Source organism: Oreochromis aureus, linkage group 6, assembly GCF_013358895.1.
Source record: "Oreochromis aureus strain Israel breed Guangdong linkage group 6, ZZ_aureus, whole genome shotgun sequence".
NCBI lineage: Eukaryota > Metazoa > Chordata > Actinopteri > Cichliformes > Cichlidae > Oreochromis > Oreochromis aureus.
Genome location: NC_052947.1, coordinates 4,841,462 through 4,861,748, shown reverse-complemented (window position 1 = coordinate 4,861,748; position 20,287 = coordinate 4,841,462). Strand labels below are relative to the sequence as shown.

The 20,287-nt window shown below is 38.2% G+C and overlaps 2 protein-coding genes across 8 annotated transcripts; both read left to right on the top strand.

The window, feature by feature from the left end:
• Window positions 1-456: 456 nt before the first annotated feature.
• LOC116321324 (equilibrative nucleoside transporter 2-like) lies at window positions 457-8,480 on the top strand. Of its 2 annotated transcripts, none has more exons than XM_039612975.1 (13): window positions 457-736; window positions 2,552-2,603; window positions 2,682-2,760; window positions 3,244-3,392; window positions 4,399-4,538; window positions 4,780-4,914; window positions 5,055-5,152; window positions 5,352-5,421; window positions 5,557-5,648; window positions 6,023-6,131; window positions 6,343-6,428; window positions 7,048-7,244; window positions 8,343-8,480. In XM_039612975.1, exons 2-13 carry the CDS (start codon window positions 2,572-2,574, stop codon window positions 8,452-8,454), a joined length of 1,299 nt encoding a protein of 432 aa, XP_039468909.1. In that variant the 5' UTR covers window positions 457-736; window positions 2,552-2,571; the 3' UTR covers window positions 8,455-8,480. The 2 variants fall into 2 exon arrangements, with proteins under 2 accessions (XP_039468909.1, XP_039468908.1); XM_039612974.1 differs by having other exon boundaries at window positions 462-736; window positions 2,679-2,760.
• Window positions 8,481-10,205: 1,725 nt separating this feature from the next.
• Window positions 10,206-19,130, top strand: LOC116316851 (galectin-related protein-like). Of its 6 annotated transcripts, XM_039613040.1 has the most exons (7): window positions 10,225-10,314; window positions 10,771-10,860; window positions 11,215-11,262; window positions 12,166-12,249; window positions 13,922-14,046; window positions 15,914-16,097; window positions 16,345-19,130. In XM_039613040.1, the coding sequence occupies exons 2-7, from the start codon at window positions 10,855-10,857 to the stop codon at window positions 16,486-16,488; spliced, it is 591 nt and encodes a 196-aa protein (XP_039468974.1). In that variant the 5' UTR covers window positions 10,225-10,314; window positions 10,771-10,854; the 3' UTR covers window positions 16,489-19,130. The 6 variants fall into 6 exon arrangements, with proteins under 6 accessions (XP_039468975.1, XP_039468972.1, XP_039468974.1 ...); XM_039613041.1 differs by lacking the exon at window positions 10,771-10,860 and having other exon boundaries at window positions 10,206-10,314; XM_039613038.1 differs by lacking the exon at window positions 10,771-10,860 and having other exon boundaries at window positions 10,222-10,282.
• The last annotated feature ends 1,157 nt before the right edge of the window (window positions 19,131-20,287 follow it).

Genomic DNA, 20,287 nt, shown 5'->3' with positions numbered 1-20,287 from the left:
TATAAAACATGCCTCTGGTTCTTCAGCATTAAAGTAATCCAGTGACAGTTATGTGTATTTCCACTGCTGCACAGCAAGCAATAACTGTTGATAATTAATTTGGCAAACTTTATTTTTCAAATTGTAAACAAGTACGGTTTAAAACAGCGCTTCTTTTGCTGCATAAGAGTAACTCAGATTAAGCCAATAACCAAAAGTGTCCATCAAAGTAAGCAATCACATAAGGACCCCGTCTTACTTTGGGCTCCGCCTCCACATAACTTCATACGTTGTTGAATTTAGGCGCGAGGAATTTAATTGCGCCTGTGAAATGAAATTATTTGCTCAGATCATTATTATTATTATTATTATTTTGCTCGCGCATTTGTTATAACCTAAATGTCATTCCATATTTGTATCTTCTGGTTTCTCACCAATCTAAGGGGCTCATCATCTCTGCCAAGTTCTCGTTAAAAGAAGAAGAACTTAATGAGAATGCTTAATAGGACTGCATGTTACAATCCTTAGACTAATTAGCACAATCCTTGAGTGGGTTGGAAGCGGGGGAAGCACTCGAACTAATTCGACGTTTCAAGTCATAATGCGACAATATGATTCTTCAGTTCCGACACATCATGTTTCCGCATTTCCTTGTTCTAACGCTTTTGGCGGCACGTTTTCCCACACCCAGCTTCTTGACCGCGTTTTCATTCATTCATCCAGGGATAACCAGAAGAAGACGTTTTTCGACTCGCAGGTCAGCTCAGACTCGAGTGCTTTGTTTTTATTAGCTTGCTTATGGCGTTTGGATGTTAATTGTCGGTGTGGTTTATATCGCATAAAGAATCGGAACACGTGTACTTTTTATTACTTAATGTATCATTTACTCGTCGTTCAACTTGCTGGGTAAATTTAAATTCATCGAAACAATTAAAATTTGGATTAATTAAACTCAAACACAACTTCCGTCGCTAGAATAACGAGACACATATATATTTATTTAAAGTTAATATCACTTTAATGTTCCATCCTCTGAAGTTTCACGGTTTGAGTCTTTAGTCAGGCAGTTGTTTTTAAAAACAGCAATATGCTTTAATCCGTTGAACATGTATTATGTTCCTTGCCGTAGATTAAGAAATACAGTAGAATAACGTGATAAGACAACATGTGGAGATGTGACGTTAATGCTTATTAATGATGCAGGTCGATGACTCACAGCCAGTCTCAGATAGTTGAGTACAAACCCTGCGGCATGGGGTGGCATGTGCCACACAAAAATGATGTCTTGCCACCCTAGTTTTGCATATGACAGTGTTGTTTATTAAAATAAGATAGCATTAACTACAGTTAACACTAAATATAAATTCTAAAACTAAATATATTGCATAGTGTTATCCCCCACCCCTCCATCATTAACAAATGGTTCAGCCCCTAGCGCGGACAGGTGTCGTGCCAAAAAGTGTTCGCCTGCCAAAAACTGATTTCCAATGTTTCCGTGTGTTTTTTTTATGTGTAATATCTTAACGTATGTTGGTAAATAGACTTCGGTGAACAGGGTTTACGAGAGGGTTATATATAAAATTTATAAATTACCTGTTTTTCAAGTATCCTTATAACTCTGTCTTATTGTACTTAACCAATCCCGTCCTTTTTGTCCACTTAAAATATGTTTACAGAACTATTGTTATATTTGTTGCTGTACTCTTGGCCAGATTACTCTTAAAAAAATACATTTTTAATGTCAACGAGATTTTTTTTAACTGGATAAATAAAGGATATATAAAAGTCACTGCAAAAAACTGATTGGCTTCTTGTTACAGGAATGTTGTTTGTGGCACAAGATTACTTGATGTCATTCATGAGGGTTACTTTTGACATATGTTTTACATATTATAGACCAACAAGTTATTTATAGCAAGTTTAAATATGAGCAACTCGTTTTTGCCAAATACTGGAAATCAGTTTTTGGCAGGCGATCACTTTTTGGCACAACTCTTGTTTTCAGTAGCAACCCATGTCTATGATTGTGCCAGAGCACATTTTGAATCAACACCATGGGGATTTCAGATTTCACACAGGTGGTTTGTTGTTACACTCTGGAAATGGAATGAAGGTGAGTATTATTAACCCTCTGTGGTCCACGGACACCTCCTAGCATTGGTGTGTTGTGTTGTCCTTGTTTTGTTTTGTGTGTCGGTGAGGGTACTATTGAATGTCAGAAAAGCAGATTGCAATGTAAACACTGTCTCCAGGTAGAAAACCGGAGGAGTAATACACCTCCTGTTGTCAGACCTGCAGGGTTTATCCCTTTGGTGTTCTCCTCTTTCTTGTGGCAGACAAACAAATTTTTACAGTCACAAAGAATTTGTGGGGGCAACTTATTGTGACACCTGACTATTCTCTCATTTTAGTTATACTAGTATTTTTAAATGGTTGTACAAAAAAACAAGAACAACAACAACAAAAGCTTCTGTTTCTGATGTGCAATCAGCGGAGCATGTATTCAGTCAGTACATGTGATGGAAACGCATAATTTAAACTATTATTAAGAGTCTTCTATTGACATCCGCAGACACGTGACAAACTATCAGGATGTCGAATGAAAAGAGTGCACCTGTTGACCGGTGAGTATGATTTCTAGAGATATACACACATCTAAAAGAATCCTCCTTTAACCCACTTGTATTTTGTTTTCACAGCAGTCAGGCTGTGGCCCTCATTATCTTTGTGCTCGGTCTAGGAACTCTGCTCCCCTGGAACTTTTTCATCACAGCATCTCAGGTTTCATGTTCACGTCATTTTTTTCCACATTTTTATCACAGCAGATTCTTTATTTCTAAATTTAGACCATCGTGACTATCATCTATCCCTGTATCACATGTTAGCATTGTTAAATTTGAAAATGAAATGTGTATGTAGGCAGGTAAGTTTCTGCATAATGGTTTGTTACAAGATTAGCTACTAATGGATTCTAATAGATATTTTTTTATTTATAGATGATGTTTCAATGTATACATTTTAATTAAATGATTTTATTGTTTTTAATTAAAAACTGCTTGTTTTTTATTCTTATTTATGATTTTCACGATACACTGCTGAGAAGATAAATGAGGAAAATAAGTATAAAAAAACCCCCACGTCTGCGATTTTGCACAGGGATTCAAATCATTCTTGTTCTTTCTGTGTTTATGTTGTTATTTGAATCTCATAGCATGCACAGTGTGTCCTTTTATAGTAAATGACTTTTTTTTCTTCCTCTTTAAGTATTTCAATGAACGTCTTTCACAAGACATCACCTCAAATGGCACATCAGGCACTTCTTCCAAAGACTATAGCTATGACAGCTGGATGGCTTTGCTTTCCCAACTGCCACTGCTGCTGTTTACCCTTCTCAACTCTTTCCTGTATCAGTGGTGAGTGTTAAGAACACTGAAACATACTGCTTGAATGGCTCTTCTAGATTAAGCTTGAGTCACAAGAACAAGACCTTTAAAAGTATTAAATCTCTAGGATGCCCAAATTCCATTATCCGCAGTTCTACTACTTTACTGACACTTTGGCTTCAGGTATCTTCTGATACCAAAGTGAAATGAATAAGCTGTAGTCATTACTATGAAGAAGAGGCCAAGTATCACTCTTTATGTGTAAGACAACATCATAACCATAATACAAAGATACAATCTACTTTCCTAACTTTGTAAAAGGATAAAGATAACAAATAAATAGATCCAGAAACATACATTTACTGAAATGTTATGAGTGACCCTAGTTTCTCATGCAATGGCAACACAGCATGTTCATTTTAATAGATGCTTTCCAGCAAGTATTACACTGACTATAACTACAGTGAAATCCAAGACACAATGAGGGCAAGAGGGAAAGCAATTTGGTCATCAGAGCTTTTCAGATTTTTCATTGCACTTTTTCACAGTGGACTATTACAAACATAGAATAGATGCTGTTGGCTTAGACAGCTCCAAATTCTTCCAGACTTGACCCTTAACCCTTGCTCCCTCCATGATGTAAGCGTTCTAGGTGCACTGTTGCAGATGGGTGGGATAGTAACTACAAAGTATTTACATTCATCGAGTTTTTTGAGTTGGAGTTAATTATATGATAATGTATTTATTTGTTTTGTTTTTTTTGCTTTAAGCAGTAGCAGTAGTAGTAATGTTAATGAATGAATGAATGAGCACATTTGCTCCAAATCTCTGTAATGTTGTTAGGAATTACTGCGATAGTCTGTAAGCACAGCTGGCTGGTACTGAGAGAAATATGATGTCAATATTAATAAAAGTTGAACCAAGCTGTCCTTAGTGGCACATTTCAAAATTGCACAGGAGCAGGTTTACCTAAAAACTAAAGAGTCTGATTATCTCCGCTGTTATCTGATGGTAATGAAGACGTGTCTCTGTGCAGTGTGAGGGAGCGTGTTCGTGTGCTCTTCAGCCTGGTCGGCATCTTCCTCCTTTTCTCTCTCACTGCTGCTTTGGTCAAGGTCCCCATGGAGCCGGGCAACTTCTTTGCCATTACTATGGCAACCATCTGGTTCATTAACAGTAGGTTCACTCAAATGATCACATGATTACACTAACATTTTTTATAACTACAGATGAACTATGTAGCAGCTGTAAAATGTTTGTATCAGATCCCTAAATGTTACATTTGGCACTGGCAAATCACAACGTAGTTCAATCATTAAATATGAAATACTTTTCAGGCTTATTGTCTTTATCAAAAACATGACAAGAATTATAGTCCTAATCATAATGTAACTAATGTAACTTTGTGTGAGTGCAGTGTGTGGAGCAGTGCTGCAGGGCAGTCTCTTCGGTATGGTGGGCCTCTTTCCTTCTCGCTACAGCACTCTGTTCATGAGTGGTCAGGGCCTCGCTGGGATCTTTGCCGCCTTAGCCATGCTTTTTTCTACTTTAGGTAAGTATTGATCTTCCTCACAGGCAAAATTAATTTTTTTTAAATTTCATCTTTAGTTATTTAAATATACCAGTATTACACTGTAAAAAAATGTAAAATTATTGGAGTTTGGAGTTGTAAATGAAGCTGTTTGCCTGCAGGTAAACCAGATCAAAGCTCGGCTGCACTGGGATACTTCATCACACCCTGTGTGGCTACTCTGGGGACTCTGGTATGCTACCTGCTGCTGCCACGCCTGGTAAGGAGACACCACATAAAATCACTATCACAAAAGGACATGAAAATGACTGTTTTGAACTGAATCTTTGTACTGCAAGAAAGCTTGATATCAGCTTATAAAATTCTCTGTCATACATTAACTAAAAAAAATTAATTCAATCATGTCAGTGGAAGAAAAGCCACATTACAGTCTTCTGACAATGTTGACTCCTCTGCAGAAGTTTGCTGATTTCTATCTGAACAGACATCAGCCTGATAAAGTGGAGGAGGTCTTACTTGAGAGCACAGGTTGGTTCTTATTAAGTATAAATCAATAAAAATATGTTTTTCTTCAGCATTATGTTAGATAGCTGACATGTTAGCCGAGCTACGTTCAGTGTTAATGAGGCTTTCACCTGATTCTTTTGATTTTTCCTTTCAAAGAAAAAAATAAAAAGGACCTGGAGGCCAACGGGAAGCTCAGTAAGCTAGAGGAGAATCAGGAGCGCTCCTCAGTCCTGGCTGTCTTTAAGAAGGTGAACGTTAGCTTTGGTGTCCATTTTTTAAACTTCTTCTGCTAGCATTGACTAAACGCCTCAAACCTCCTCTGTTGATCACAATAGCATGTTTTAAACTGTTAAGACTTTTGCCTACATAGATGCATACTGGTCTGTGGCTCTATATATAGCAACCCAAAATTGTTATGATGGCACATTCTAATGTAATACTGGAAACTGGCTCTCAGAGGTTGTACAAAGTGTTCTATCAAAGAGCTGATAAACTTTTGCTAACCTCAGATGAAAAATGTTCCTCGTGTATTCCTGGAATTTTTCTTGACACGGTTGGCTGTGGTCTTTCCCAAATGCCTCCTTACTGGAATCGTTGACTAACACCTTCCTGTGTTTCTCAGATCTGGCTGATGGCTCTGTGCGTGACGTGTGTCTTTGCTGTTACCCTGTCGGTGTTTCCTGTCATCACAGTGCGAGTAAAGACTGTCTACGTGAACAATGCTGAATGGGGTGAGACATCATTACAGCATTACTACAGAAGCATCTGGTTGGCCATATGACTCCAGAGCAGGTTATGTGTTAAGCACAAGTTTCTGTGATGGTCTAACCAAGTTAAAGAGAAAGAGAAACCCTCAGGCCATTGAAAAACCTTCTGCAAAAATTCCTCGCTCACCCATGAATTCTTCCTTATAGTCCACCCTCTGCTTTCTCTTCCTAACAGACAAAGTGTTCACCTGTGTCTGCTGTTTCATTGTTTTCAATGTCATGGACTTGGCCGGCCGTACAACCCCATATATCGTCCAGTGGGTGAGTCTGCAGCCTGGGTTCAAACATTCTTATTTCTAAGATAGAAATCAACAAACCAATGGAATATTGTTTCGAGAGGATTGGAGGTGTTTTTTTCCACTTCAAAGAATGCCTGTGGAAAACGGCCTTTACTGAAGGATTTCAATAAATACCATTTTGATTATGAAACCCCCCCCCAAAAAATGTTGTTTTAGTATTGGAATTTTTTTATGTCTCTATAGTCTAAATATATTATTTAAATAGTTTGATAGCATTGTTATCACATCATAAAATATCTAAAAAGCTTCTAGTTATTTACAGTAAGATGTGTCCACAGTATAGACAATATAAGCATGGTTATTTTGATGTGAAACAATAACAGATAAAATCCACAAACTTTATAACTTAAAGTCCACACTTTTGACACAAGTTGAAACAGACTCAGTGAGGCTGCGTCTTGCTGCTAGATCATCTTAAATCAGTCATGTGATTTGGAAATGCAGGCGTGTCTACTGACTCCAGAGAATTGATGGCTCAAATCCACACAGCACTCATTGAGTCATTTTGTTATACTTAATCTGACTTTGAAGTTGCGATGTTACAGTTGACTTAAATGACCGATTTGTGTATGTTTGTGCAGCCGTCGAAGGAGAGTCGCTGGTTTCCTGCCGCTGTGTTTTCTCGCCTGGTCTTCATCCCTCTGCTCATGTTATGCAATGTCCAGGACTCTAAACTCACCGCCGTCTTCAGCCATGACTGCGCCTTCGTCGTCATCATGGCTCTATTCGCCTTCTCGAACGGATACCTGGCAAGCCTCTGCATGGCCTACGCTCCACAGTGAGTCCTCAACAGACCCCAATTTTTAAAAAAAAATCCCTCAATAGGATATTAACCGCTCTTTAATAATGCGACTCAGTTTGTGTGTTAACACTTGAAACCTTCCACACTTTGATTACAATGAGGCAGATGTGATGGAGCTTGAAGCACAAGATAAATAGATACTTTACTGATCCCACGAGGAATATGATTGTGTTACAGCAGCAGGATAAGGTCAAAGTGCCACGGGTGCATAGTGAGGGACGTCTACTGTGTGAGAGTGAGAAAAAAATCTCTCTATAAAACAGTGATCTTAAAAAAAGAAAAAAAAGAATGAGAACATTTCCATTGGAGTTTTATTTGATTTATTTGAATATTTAATTTAAATTAACTGTTTGTACCTGAAAGTAGGTGAAAACTGAATCCTTGCTTCACTTTAACAAACTCAAGAATTACAGACACAAGAAGTGAGTCACAGCTCTGAGTCCCCACATGTTGGGCACATGAGCTACACATAAAATGTAACATAGGATTTATTTCAGCCGAAATAAAGAAATAAAGGTATATAAAACAGGCAGTCTGCCAAAGGTGCAGACTGCCTGTTTTATATGGCACCTTATATGTATGTTACCACTGACTGAGAACACTACACCCACTGACACATGCACACCATTCCTGTGTTTCTTGTGAAACATGTCATTCAAGTCACAAACTTCAGTGGAACAAAACAAAGACATTCAGAACAATTTTCTGGCTGAACAAAACCCAAGAAGAGGAGGAATGTCCTGTGGCACCTGGTGGCTGGATGGCACAACTGAAAAATCTTTTGGTGTGAACTTTGAACAGGATCAGGGGTCTCTTAAACCCTCCACCAGCCCTACTGCGGAACAAAAAGCAAACTAGGATGCATTTATAGGAAGGAACCTTCAAAATAAAACAGGAAGTAAACCAAAGTAATACAGGCAACATGGAGACACAAGCACTTCACTTGTACTGATGGTTTGTGAAAAACTTTCATGTGTATTTGTTGAAGAATTAATGAAAAAGATGATTTGACTTGTCTTTGTGTTGTGTCCACTGTACTGCAGTGTTGTAACTGTGTGTTTTCGTCTCCTTCAGGTTGGTGCGGTGTAAGGACTGCGAGGCAGCTGGCTCTTTGATGACCTTCTTCTTGGTCCTCGGTCTGGCTGTGGGAGCATCGCTCTCATTCCTACTAGGAAAACTGGTTTAGAAGGTAGTAGGAAAACTGTATATCTGACATTTGATGACATATTGTTATGAAAAGTGTAAAAGCACTTGAAGCTCATCCTGTTCTTAGAAATGTTATGTCTGAATGAGACATAACGACAACTCTGTATAAAGTATTGAGCTGTCCATTTGTTACGCTGGCATTTTAAAGTAAGTCATGCAGGATTTCTAAATGAATGTTTTACTCTTTGTTTTTAAGACAGAGTAAGTATTTCAGTCTCAGGTAGGTGTTAGCATTATTTTACGTGATTTTTGTCGCGTTGATTACTTCATTGGAAAGGGCAGTAAATTTGAGAGACATTTGATCAATGCAGCTAAAATCAATCATTTGTCCCTTGTTGTTTTTTATTTAATATAAATGAATAGAACCTTTTATCTCTTTGCTTTACACGACTGTATTTATCTCTCAGTTATCTGAATTTTTGCTGTTTTTGAGTGTTTTTTAAAAAAAAGAATGTTTTTTACCTGAAGACAGTTTAAAAAAATACTTAAACTAAATTAACTATAAACTTTTTACTGCTTATTTCTGTTTTTGTAATTTTTATACGTTGCAATAAATGGTTTTTTATGTATATTCAAACTTTTAATAAAGGCTTGTTCAAAATGGCATCCCATTCTTGTTTTACGTCACGGTTTTTACAAATTGATATATTTGCCTTTGTATCAAAATGTCAAAGTATCAGTGAGTCTGGTTTTTGTATATTTGCATGACCTAGCAGTTCAGTACATCCTATCCTGCCTTAGTGGTATTAGTCATAGTTGGGTCAATTACTCTGATAACAGGCCTCATCCAACTTATGTGATTCTGAAGTTCTCCATACAGGAAATTAAGGTTTGTCTTCTCAGACGATTTGCTGTTTCTGGTAATAAACCTTTTGCTTTCAGATATGTATTATATTATAAATGTGTCGATTATTACTATAGTATACTCTACTTATTTTGGTACAGGTGGCAAAAGAATTATCCCAACTGTATAAGATAGATAAGTGCCAGCTGAAAATGCATGACTGTCTCATTGTAACAGCTTACTGTTGCCTCACAGCAAGAAAGTTCTGAGTTTAATTCCACCATCAGGGTCAGGCCACGGTCTTTCTGTGTGAAGTTTGCATGTTCTCCCCGTGTCTGCGTGGGTTCTCTCCGGGTACTCCGGCTTCCTCCCACAGTCCAAAGACATGCAGTTAGGGGACAGGTTAATTGGAAAACTCTAAATTGCCCATAGCTGTGAATGTGAGTGCGAATGGTTGTCTGTGTCTATGTGTTAGCCCTGCGACAGACTGGCAACCTGTACAGGGTGTTCCCTTTCTAAACGAATGGATGGATGGATGGAATTTTTTAAATAGGGAAATTCTATAAAAAAGGGACTGACGTAGGGAACCACGGTGGTGATGTAGTTAGCACTGTTGCTTCACAGCACACTCCACCCTCTGAAGTTTGGATGTTCTCCCTGGGAATACCCTGACTACCCTGAATTCATTAAGTGGAACAAGATGGATGATGGGATGTATGTTAACTTCTCCTCATCAGGTGGTTGTGGCTCAGGTGCTGGAGCCACAACCACTGTAGCTACCAACAGATGCTTTCATGTGGTGCTGCACAGCATGTGCAGCATATGCAGCGATTGCACTGTAGCCTCTTGTTCTAAGGCTGCTTGCATTTCCCTTTTCCTGCAGCTCAGCCCATTCCTGTGACTCCATGTCCTCTGCTTCCCCCCATTCTTTCATTCTTCATTTGTGACTTCAGAAAAGTCACAACAAGAAGGGTTTCAGTATTCTCTAAACCACATTAGAATGCAATTTCAGGCCCACAGACAGGTAAAAAATAAGCTCCACAGCTCGGCTGCACTGTGAGTATTTATGGATTGAGTCTATTCTTTATATCCTGATATCTCAAATGGGATAGGAACACTGTATCCGATTAAAAACTATTGTGTACCTAAAGGCAGTAACCATTAAGATAAGTCTAGTGGTTCTGTTCGTATTTGGCGTCATGCACTGTTCTACTGTAGAGCTTCAAAAATGTATTCCCCTTGAAAAACAGTAAAAATATTTGTTGTTTGTCTTTATTTTTAAAGATTGGTGCTCTCAATTTGAGAAGTACTGAGTGATAAACTAACAGATTTATAGCTAGCTCAAAGTCAAATCAGTTTTATTGTTTTTTTTTTTAATCGTGATTTCTTCCGTGCACTTGAGTTGTTTTACTCTTACATCTTTCGCATTGTATTAACAAATATAGAAAATTCTGCACAGACCAAGTTTGATTACCTGGTTTAAGAAACATTTCTGGTAATATAAAAATTCAGTGGACAGCTGACACGGCACACCATCGAACAAATGTATCTTTTCCCGCTGACCTTTTGCGTGAACTCTGCACTTTATCCTCAGACATGAAGGTAAATAAATTGACTGCATTCTTTCACGCACTTTTTTTGAGAAATCTTGGCAGTATGAAAAATATTAGACTTATAAACTTGAAGCTTTTGAAGTAAATAAGATATTGTATTTAATTTGCTTTGCTTGAAGCGGATTTAGCTTATTTTGCCTTAAGTTGTAGCCTCACAATGAGCGCACTTGTTATTGACTAGAAACAGGAAGGCATGCAGGGCAGCTGATTATCAAAGTTTTGTTTGTGTGTGTGTGTGTGTGTGTGTGCTGAGATTATGCTTTGCGTCACCGTTCATTCAGCTGACAGGAGAGGCAGACAAACTGGATCTGCAGCTTATTTCTTTGCTTTTTGTTCCCTTAAGGTTAACATGGCTGAAACACACAGTTTGACAGCAGCGCAGGGCAGGAAGGTAAGTGACCAAAACGATAAAGCAGAGAGGGGACACAGAGACGAAGCAGGCTGATAAACTACTTCATAACTTCCCGCTTTTGATTTCAGACACAACCTAAGCTTTCTTGGTTTTGAAAACTATCAACCTGTTCTCGTACAGGTAGTTTTAAATTGGCAGAAGTAAGTGAAGCGACTCTTCCGCTTAGAGCCACCAAAATAAAAGCCCCATGGCAGTTTGTTTGGTTTTTTAATAAAAATAAACAGGCGCACAAAGAAAAATAAAACTAATACAATCAACTTAAATCTTATATCTATATTATATTATCGTTGTCCCATATCCCAGCTTCCCTTTTCCAATATCAGTTCTTGAGCAAATGAATAATTGGTTTAACAATACGTGTAGAAGGGTTGGTGGTCGTGAAAGAAGAATCAAACTATTATTCAGTTCCGGTCTGTATAAATACTGACTTCATTCTTTTCTGGAAAATTATAAACTGCGCTGGCTTTTAACACGAAAAATAAATTAATCCGCTGTCTTTCAAGTTTGTGAATTTCACCTAAATCAACTGAACATGTAAATTGCTCGTAAGTGAGCTTCTGGTTTGTAACTACAAAGTTTTTAGCACGAGTTAAAATTTGAAGCTTATATTTTGAAGGTCAACTTCAACTCAAACAGCTTCCTGCCTCGTTCACGCTTTGAGGGCACGTGATCAAACTGTGACCTATGCTTTGACTTAATTCGGCCAGCAGGAGTGAAGTAAATACCAAGCTTTCTCTTGTAAAACCAAATAATTGTCTTTGTAATTGTGTAAATGTATTTATTGTCACTCTATATCCATCCATCTATCTATCTATCTATCTATCTATCTATCTAGAGAGACACTTCTGGTGAAGTTGCAATTATTTTTATGTTTCCCTTCAGAAATGGAATTTACCACAGAGAGGTGGGGCTGAGCCTAGAAAAGCAAGTACTGACCCTCCTGACAGAGACACTGAGAGAAAACTGGTAATGTCACATGAATATCAAGAAAACACACTTTGATGTGAAGGCTGCAAGTAACAAAATAAAACAAAACACTATTTCATCTTTGATGGAAATTTAAAATTTAAAGTTTGTTATTTTAATCACAAATAAGCTGTGCATTATGTTAATAACAGGTACATTAGTAATAGCTTATTAATCAGTTTCAGTGTAATAAATAAATACAATATATTTGACTTTCATGTCATTTCTTGTCAATTCAATTCAATTTTATTTATAGAGCACCAAATCACAACAACAGTCGCCTCAAAGCGTGGAACAAGTGGTCCAGCCCTAACTATATGCTTTAGCAAAAAGGAAAGTTTAAAGCCTAATCTTAAAAGTAGAGATAGTGTTTGTCTTCCAAATCCAAACAGGAAGCTGGTTCCACAGAAGAGTGGCCTGAAAACTGAAGGCTCTCCCTCCCATTCTACTTTTAAATACTCTAGGAACAACAAATAAGCCCACAGTGCGAGAGCGAAGTGCTCTAATAGGCTGATATGGTACTACAAGGTCATTAAGATAAGATGGGGCCTGATTATTTAAGATCTTGTATGTGAGGAGCAGGATTTTGAATTCAATTCTGGATTTAACAGGGAGCCAATGAAGAGAAGCCAATATAGGAGAAATTTGCTCTCTCTTTCTAGTCCCTGTCAGTACTCTTGCTGCAGCATTTTGGATTAACTGATGGCTTTTCACAGAGTTTTCAGTACATCCTGATAATAATGAATGACAGTAGTCCAGCCTAGGAGTAATAAATGCATGAACAAGTTGTTCAGCATCACTCTAAGACAGGATATTTCTAACGTTAGACATATTGTGCAAATGGAAGAAAGCAGTACTACATATTTGTTTAATATTTCCATTGAATCTGGTTAAATATCATATTTCTAAGATTTTCAAGGCCGAGTACAAATAACCCCAATTTAATCTGAATTTGGCGGGGTCGAGGTGGCTGTAGCTCAGGAGGTAGAGGAGGTCACCTACTGATTGGAAGGTTGGTGGTTTGATCCCTGGCTCCTCCAGTCTACATGTCAAGTACCAATCAGTCCATTTAGAAGCAGAAAGCTAGAGGTCATCCAGGTCTTTATATCTGTAAGACATTCCATTCCTGTAGTTTAACTAATTGGTGTGTGTTTTCTGGCTTCATGGATAGATAGAGTCGGGTGTCATCCGCACAGCAGTGAAAATGTATGTTATGCCTTCTGATGATACTGCCTAAAGGAAGCATGTATAATGTAAACAGAATTGGTCCTAGCACTGCACCCTGTGGAACTTCATAATTAACATTAGTGTGTGAAGAAGACTCTCAATTTACATGAACAAATTGGAGTTTCTGGTCAGATTATACCACCATTTATACAGTGACTGTTACTATATAAAGTCCCTGGAGGCGACTGTTGTTGTGATTTGGCGCTACAGAAGTGAATTAAATTTTTCCAACAAAAAAGCACATTTGTATTCTTTCAGTTTTGTCCTAAAAATTTCAGCTTTATTCAGCTTTATTCTTGAATTTTCAGTAATTTTTGTAATTTTATAGTGCCATATATTTCCATTAGATTAATCTAGCTTGCCTTTTAATTTTTTAGTTTTGAATTTGCATGCATTTCTTGTCTTTCACTATTTAAATCAAATTTAATTAACTGTGGTTTTTCAGGATTTTGTTGCTCTATGCAAATGCTTGTGTGTGCAGGCAGTTCCTTTCAGAGGTCATATCCCAGGAGGAATGCAGCCGGGAAAAAGGATCATAGTGATTGGTACTGTGAATCCCCATCCTGACAGGTAGGAATGTTTTGTGTAATTACTGACTTTCCATCCTTCCCACAGTATTACCACACTATATATGAGATCTTTCTTCCCCCCATACTTATTCCTTTAAATCACTAATATAACTTTATGTTGGCCTCATCTAGAGATTTTGTCTCAGGGCTGTGATGTCTATGGATCTGTCCTATCTTATATCCTAACATCCACTCACCAAATTTTGCTCAAATTAGTAATTGTATTCATTGTTCTCAGAGGATAAATGTCCATTGCTACAATCAGGCTAAAATCCTAACATGACCACTGATACTTTCCAAAGAACTAATATCTAGAAACTTAGTGAATAACGTTTTCTACAGTTTTACAAGAAAATCTGCAAAAATCGCTGAACAGTCATAAAATCTCTTGGGCTCATGAGATTTGTTAGCCACAAACTAAAAGTGACACAAACACACTCTGTTAGTAGTACACACTATTATAGTGTCATGGGTTGGCTGAAGGAGAACCCAAATGCTGGACTTTTAGAATGGAGAAAGTGTGTTTATTTACACAAAAAACAGTGCCAACAGTCCACAGTGTGTGCTTTCCCAATTCCCCGTGCCGTGATTCCTCTCCGTGATGCGTGGTTGTGCTTCGTCCTGCTCGGTGCCTGAGTTCAACTGTGTACTGCTCCCTCCACACGTCTCCGTAATCACCCTGGAAACAAGAGATGCCACAATGAGTACAGTCCCATCCACTGGCTGACAAAACATGCTAACCATTCCAACAAGAGAGTATTGAAAACACGAGTACCGCACTAACTGTATTTCTAGTTTAACGATCCCGTGCCGACTGCTGCTCCACTGCTCTCTTAAGTAGAGCCCCTTGATTAGGCAGATCAGCAACAGGTGAGTGATTATCACAGGTGTGGCTGGCTCCAAGGCAGGGACTCTCCAGACCTGGTGGGGCAGCAAAACTGACACAACAACCCACAGGGAAGCGAGGAACGAGGAGCAGATCACACCACAACCATAAATGATTAAGAAAGACGAATAAAACTCATAATATTCATTAAACTCAAAAAATAACACATGATCCCCAGGTCACAGACCCAGGCCCATGACATATAGATATGTTAAGATATGCTGTTATAGTAGATGCAGAATGTGGTGTAGTATTGTCTTGCTGAAATATACAAGGCCTTCCCTGAAAAACATGCCTGGATGGGAGCAGATGTTGCTCTAAAACCTATGTATACTTTTAAACATTGATGGTGGCTTTCCAGATGTGTCAGCTGCCAATTCCTTAAAGCAGGGGTCTCAAACTCGTGGCCCACCACACCTCACCCCTGCTTGTGACCTGCATACTGACGTAAAGAAATATATTTAAAAAAATATTATTCAAAAAAATGATTTAATATGAAGGCAATTTGAGAAGAGTGTTACAGGCCCTTTAAGAATGTTGAATCATGGACAGTGTAGTCCGTGCTGCAGGGGGAATGTGTGGGACAGCCTCTCCCGTTGTGTGTGTGTGAGTGCGAGGGAGGGAGAAAAAGAAGAGTCGAAAATATGAGTTGCTACCGACGAGAAACGGAAGATGAAAGCATGTAAATATAATAATAACCACTGCAGCCAGTGCAGAGTTCCTGATGAGTTAGTTAAGAATGATAAAAAAATTGTGCTTACATTTGCAGTCTTATTATACAATATTTAAAAAACAAAAACACTACATTTTTGGAAATATTTGTGGATGTTTTCTTGTTTTTTTTTTTTTGTTCTGTTGAATACTTAAGTGGCCCTCCAATGAGATGACAGTGCCAGCAGTGGCCCCTAGCAGCTCTGAGTTTGAGACAGCTGTCTTAAAGACTTGTGGCCAGATTCATACTGTATATCCATCTCTTTGTTAGGTTCTACATTGCCCTGACATGTGGTTGTGGCACATCCAGGGAGCCTCCACCTGATGTGGCTCTGGAGATGTGTGTTCGATTCAAGGACAGACAAGTGCTACGAAGAGCCTGCATGTCTGGATCCTGGGGAGATGTTGACAAAGCTGTTCCTTTTTTTCCCTTCATCAGAGACCAGCCCTTCAAGGTGACATAAACTTGTTGATACCGTAATGGCATTTATGAGTTTATGCTATACATATAAATTACATGTGTAGAATATGTTAGCGCAAAATAGTGTACATTCCACAGATGTTACTGTTAACAAGTGATTTTGGGTGCCGTGAAATGATCGGCCATAACAAGGAGTACATGAATGCATGGCAACTACTCAATGCACACCTCTCCTAAAAAAAGAATGTAAAATTAACTAGACATTTGCTCTGTCCTCACAGATTGAGATTCGGTGTGAACAAAGCAGATTTCGTGTGTTTGTGGATGGCCAGCAGCTTTTATATTTTCACCATAGATTGACATCACTCAAAGACATTGATACCTTATGGATCAAAGGTAGCATCATTATCACCAAACTGGGTTAAGCAGTGTCCCTTCTCAGCAGTGCTCACCAGCCCCTTTGGAGGTCTCGAATTTCAATTTTATCTGCACTGTGTGTCAGGAATTCCCCTGTATTCACTCCAGGCATTGTGGTACCAGATGATGCTGGTACAACAAAACAAGATTTACAAATGTCCATATTTGTGATTGATTACTAGTTTCTGATGTTCAGAAATGCATTGTGCATTCTACAAACAAATATTAGTTTAAATGAAAGTTAATACTTTAATAAATTCAGATTTCACATGAATGGACTGTAGAGTTATGGGTCTCTTTTCGTCAACATCACATCTGGTTCAGTGTATCAGTGTATGTATTAACAGTCTGTAACTGGAGGCTTTATTATATAAATACCTGTTTATGTTAGCTGGAATTATGTTTGCTACAAAAATACTTTTGGTTTTGTTAAATTTTTGTATTTCTGGTAATTAATGCATTTATCAATTACTTATAACTTAAGCACTTTTGAAAATCTTCTGTTTGTAGATTATTAGATTACAACATATATTTCTTGTTATTGCCATTCATTAAATAGTTTAATGCACAGCACAACTAGCCTTCTAAATGTAATTTTTTCTGATGTATGTTCAGTTCTATTCTTAGCATGAAGTTTTCAATAACAGGAAACCTGTAGGGGTAGGTGTTCCACAACATTTGTGATAACTACCTCAGTCCACTAGTAGGATTTCATGCTACCAACCATAACTTAAAAAAATCATTTGTCTTTTGAAGATCATGTTTAATGTCAGAGCTTACTTGGGGACCATCCAATTACAAGTGGATCATTTTGTTTTTTAAAATAAAATGAATGAAGGCTCTTTCTTTTCTTTGCATTAGTAAAAAAATAATAATAATAAAAAAATACATTTCCATTTCACTAATAATGAATGAATAAAAATGTAGTTTTCAGATATCTTATGGGCTTTGGTAATAGTTTTGGATAATATTTCAGACTTATTTCCAGTTACTTTATACAGTAAAAAAGTTATCTTAAAGTTAACTGTAAGATAGTAACAGTTAATGACTGGCTTTTATTGTTCTTTTATTTTTTATTGTTATCTTTATTTTATTTTATTTTTTTTTAGCTTATAATAGAATCAGGTGCATTGTGTGTGTCCGCATTTTAGGGCTGTTGTCAATTTTGCTTTATTGACGCCAGTGTGAAGAAGTGTATGCCTTACCTGTAGCACAGCAGTTTCACCGTAAGGTGGCTGCAGAGGATATTGGTATACATTAGGCAACAGTACAGTTGATAAATCCTCCTGAGAAGCAGCCTAATGTACTAAATAAAGGACATCCTGGGCTCTCATTTTACATGAACAAATTGGAGTCTATTAGATAGATATGATACAAACCACTGCAGCGCAGTACCTGTAATACCTACAGCATGTGCTAATCGCTCTATTAGAATATTATGGTCAAGAGTATCAAGCACAGAAGGACACAAGTTTTCTTTGTGCCTAAACTAATGTGCATTTGAACCATTGTAGGAGCCATTTTGGGGGTTGTTATCTTATGGCTGCCGCTAGGGGTCACCTTATGTGTTTTTTGTTTTTTTTTCCTAGTATGATGACTCTATTTAAGGTAGACACACGTTAACGCTAACGCCAGGTGTTGTCATTCAGGAGGAGCAAGCAAGCAGTTTGTGAACGCTGCGCTGTTATGATATGGTGTGGATAAAGAGAACTGTTAACAACAAATGCAACTGATGGAAGTGGAATAAAGATTCGAACAAACAAGATAAGTACGGCTGGAGTTATTGGATTGTAACAAGAGTAACAAATTCATTCATACCAGTGGCATCGTGTCACCCCCGCTAACGAACACCTCCGTGGCTTCAAGCGTAGGCTTACCCTCTACAACCATTATTATTCTGCAGACTGTGCTGTCAGACAAGAAATCTATATATTGTTCTGGTATGCAGTTAAAAATCAGCAACCAAAGTTACTGGAGAGGGATTGGATGAATTGTGTGGGCCAGTTCCAATTTCTGCACCAAACTGTTCCCTCTATCTTTATAGAGCTTTGAGCTGAGGGGTTGTCGTGTCGTGTTCCATTTATATAGCCAAATGTCAAATTTTTACTATATGTTCTTGTTATCTATGTCAATCAAAATCCAAAATGGTGACACAAAATTGGAAGATCACTGCTGTCTAAAACATCAAGACTATCCACAAAAGAGGCACAGACATGAAGTATCTTGTTCCATAATGCTTATCAACTGTTTGTTGTCTGAGATTAGAATGTCATTGTCATTTAGACAGACTGCATCATCCCAGGGCTTCTCTCTTCTTCAGTTTCATGGAAATGCTCTGCTATGATCACCTCCTGCCTTCTCTCATCAATTATCCATCACAGCTACAGTTCACTGACCTGTCACACTGCCAGTATGGCTCCATGTGTACTTATATTTTCTTGACATGAAGCAAGTCCCCACGAGGATGAACTTGTGAGGTTTAGGATTATGATAAGGTTTGAATAAGTACTGGTTATGATAATGGGAATTTTCCATGAAATTAATATGCCAATGTAAATGTGCATCTCTGAAGTGATGGAAACACACCGTATGAGGCACCTTGCCCTGTATTTGCTCTCTGCTGTGCTTTAATAAACCTGCTTTCATGTTCTCTTTGATCTAAACTCTTAACTGCTGGTCAGACTAAAAATATCAAACCTGGACATTATATCTGGACATGACCCCTCCACATTATTTAAAAAAAAATTGGATTAAGTTTGTACAGCCGTCAAATGAATTCAATGCTTAATCACGGTGGTAAATAAAGCTATAAGGATCTTATTGTTTATGTGTTTATGCCAGAAGAAATCGCTCGAGTGATTAAAATATAGTTATCAGTTGCTTTTCAGGACAAATGCTATTGTTGTTATTTAACTGATATAAATCATTAATGCTTCTGCTTCATGCTGTTTTGCTGCTCCAGCAGTAAAATGCTACCGTGGTTAAAAACAGAAAAGAAAAGCCACAAGCTTCTGCTACGTGAAATATTCATGGCTGCTATCATTTCCATCTTGTTTTGTGTCTCTTTCTAGCTGTTCTGTTTACATGTAAATCCCAAGGGCGCCCAAGAATGTAACCATTTGGCCAATTCAGTAATTAATAGTTATATAGTAATGCACTTCAGAACAGTAGCAGTTTTTCTGCTCTGTAATCTCAAATTAATCTCATCATTATTTTTTTTGCAGCTGGTTATGTCATAGTTCTGGGTCATCTTGAACCGGCATTTTGAGTTTTGTGCCTTTTTTGAATTATGTTCTAACTTGTATAATTATATAGTTTAGGATTCAGTTAGGGAATACCTATTCTTTAAGTATTTACTGAATTTTATTATTGATCTCCTGGATTGTGACAGACAAACTATCCACAGTGGATTCTGCATCTTGATGACTGGACTATTCGAGAATTTTAGTTTAATTACAAATTTTCTAACTACGTGTTGAATATGAATATAGAAAGACAGTCAGCTGACAGGCCACAGGTCTACCCGGGGGTAGACCGGGTGATTTGGTTGGTGGCCTGCTTCTGTGGGGGTTGTGGTCTGGGGTGGCTCGGGCCTCTCAGTTGCATGGTGGGCACTCCACTGGCTGTGAGGTAGTTCTTGGGGCTGGGGGGCTGGGGCCCGGTCCTTGGCTTGTGCTGGGGTTGCCGACGTATGTCTGCTGCCTCTGGTCCCCTGGCACTCCTGCTCTTGGCTGTGGGAGCTCTGTCCGGGGCCTCCCTCTCCCCCTGCTGGGGTGGACGAACAGGTCTCATTGGGAAGTGTGGTCT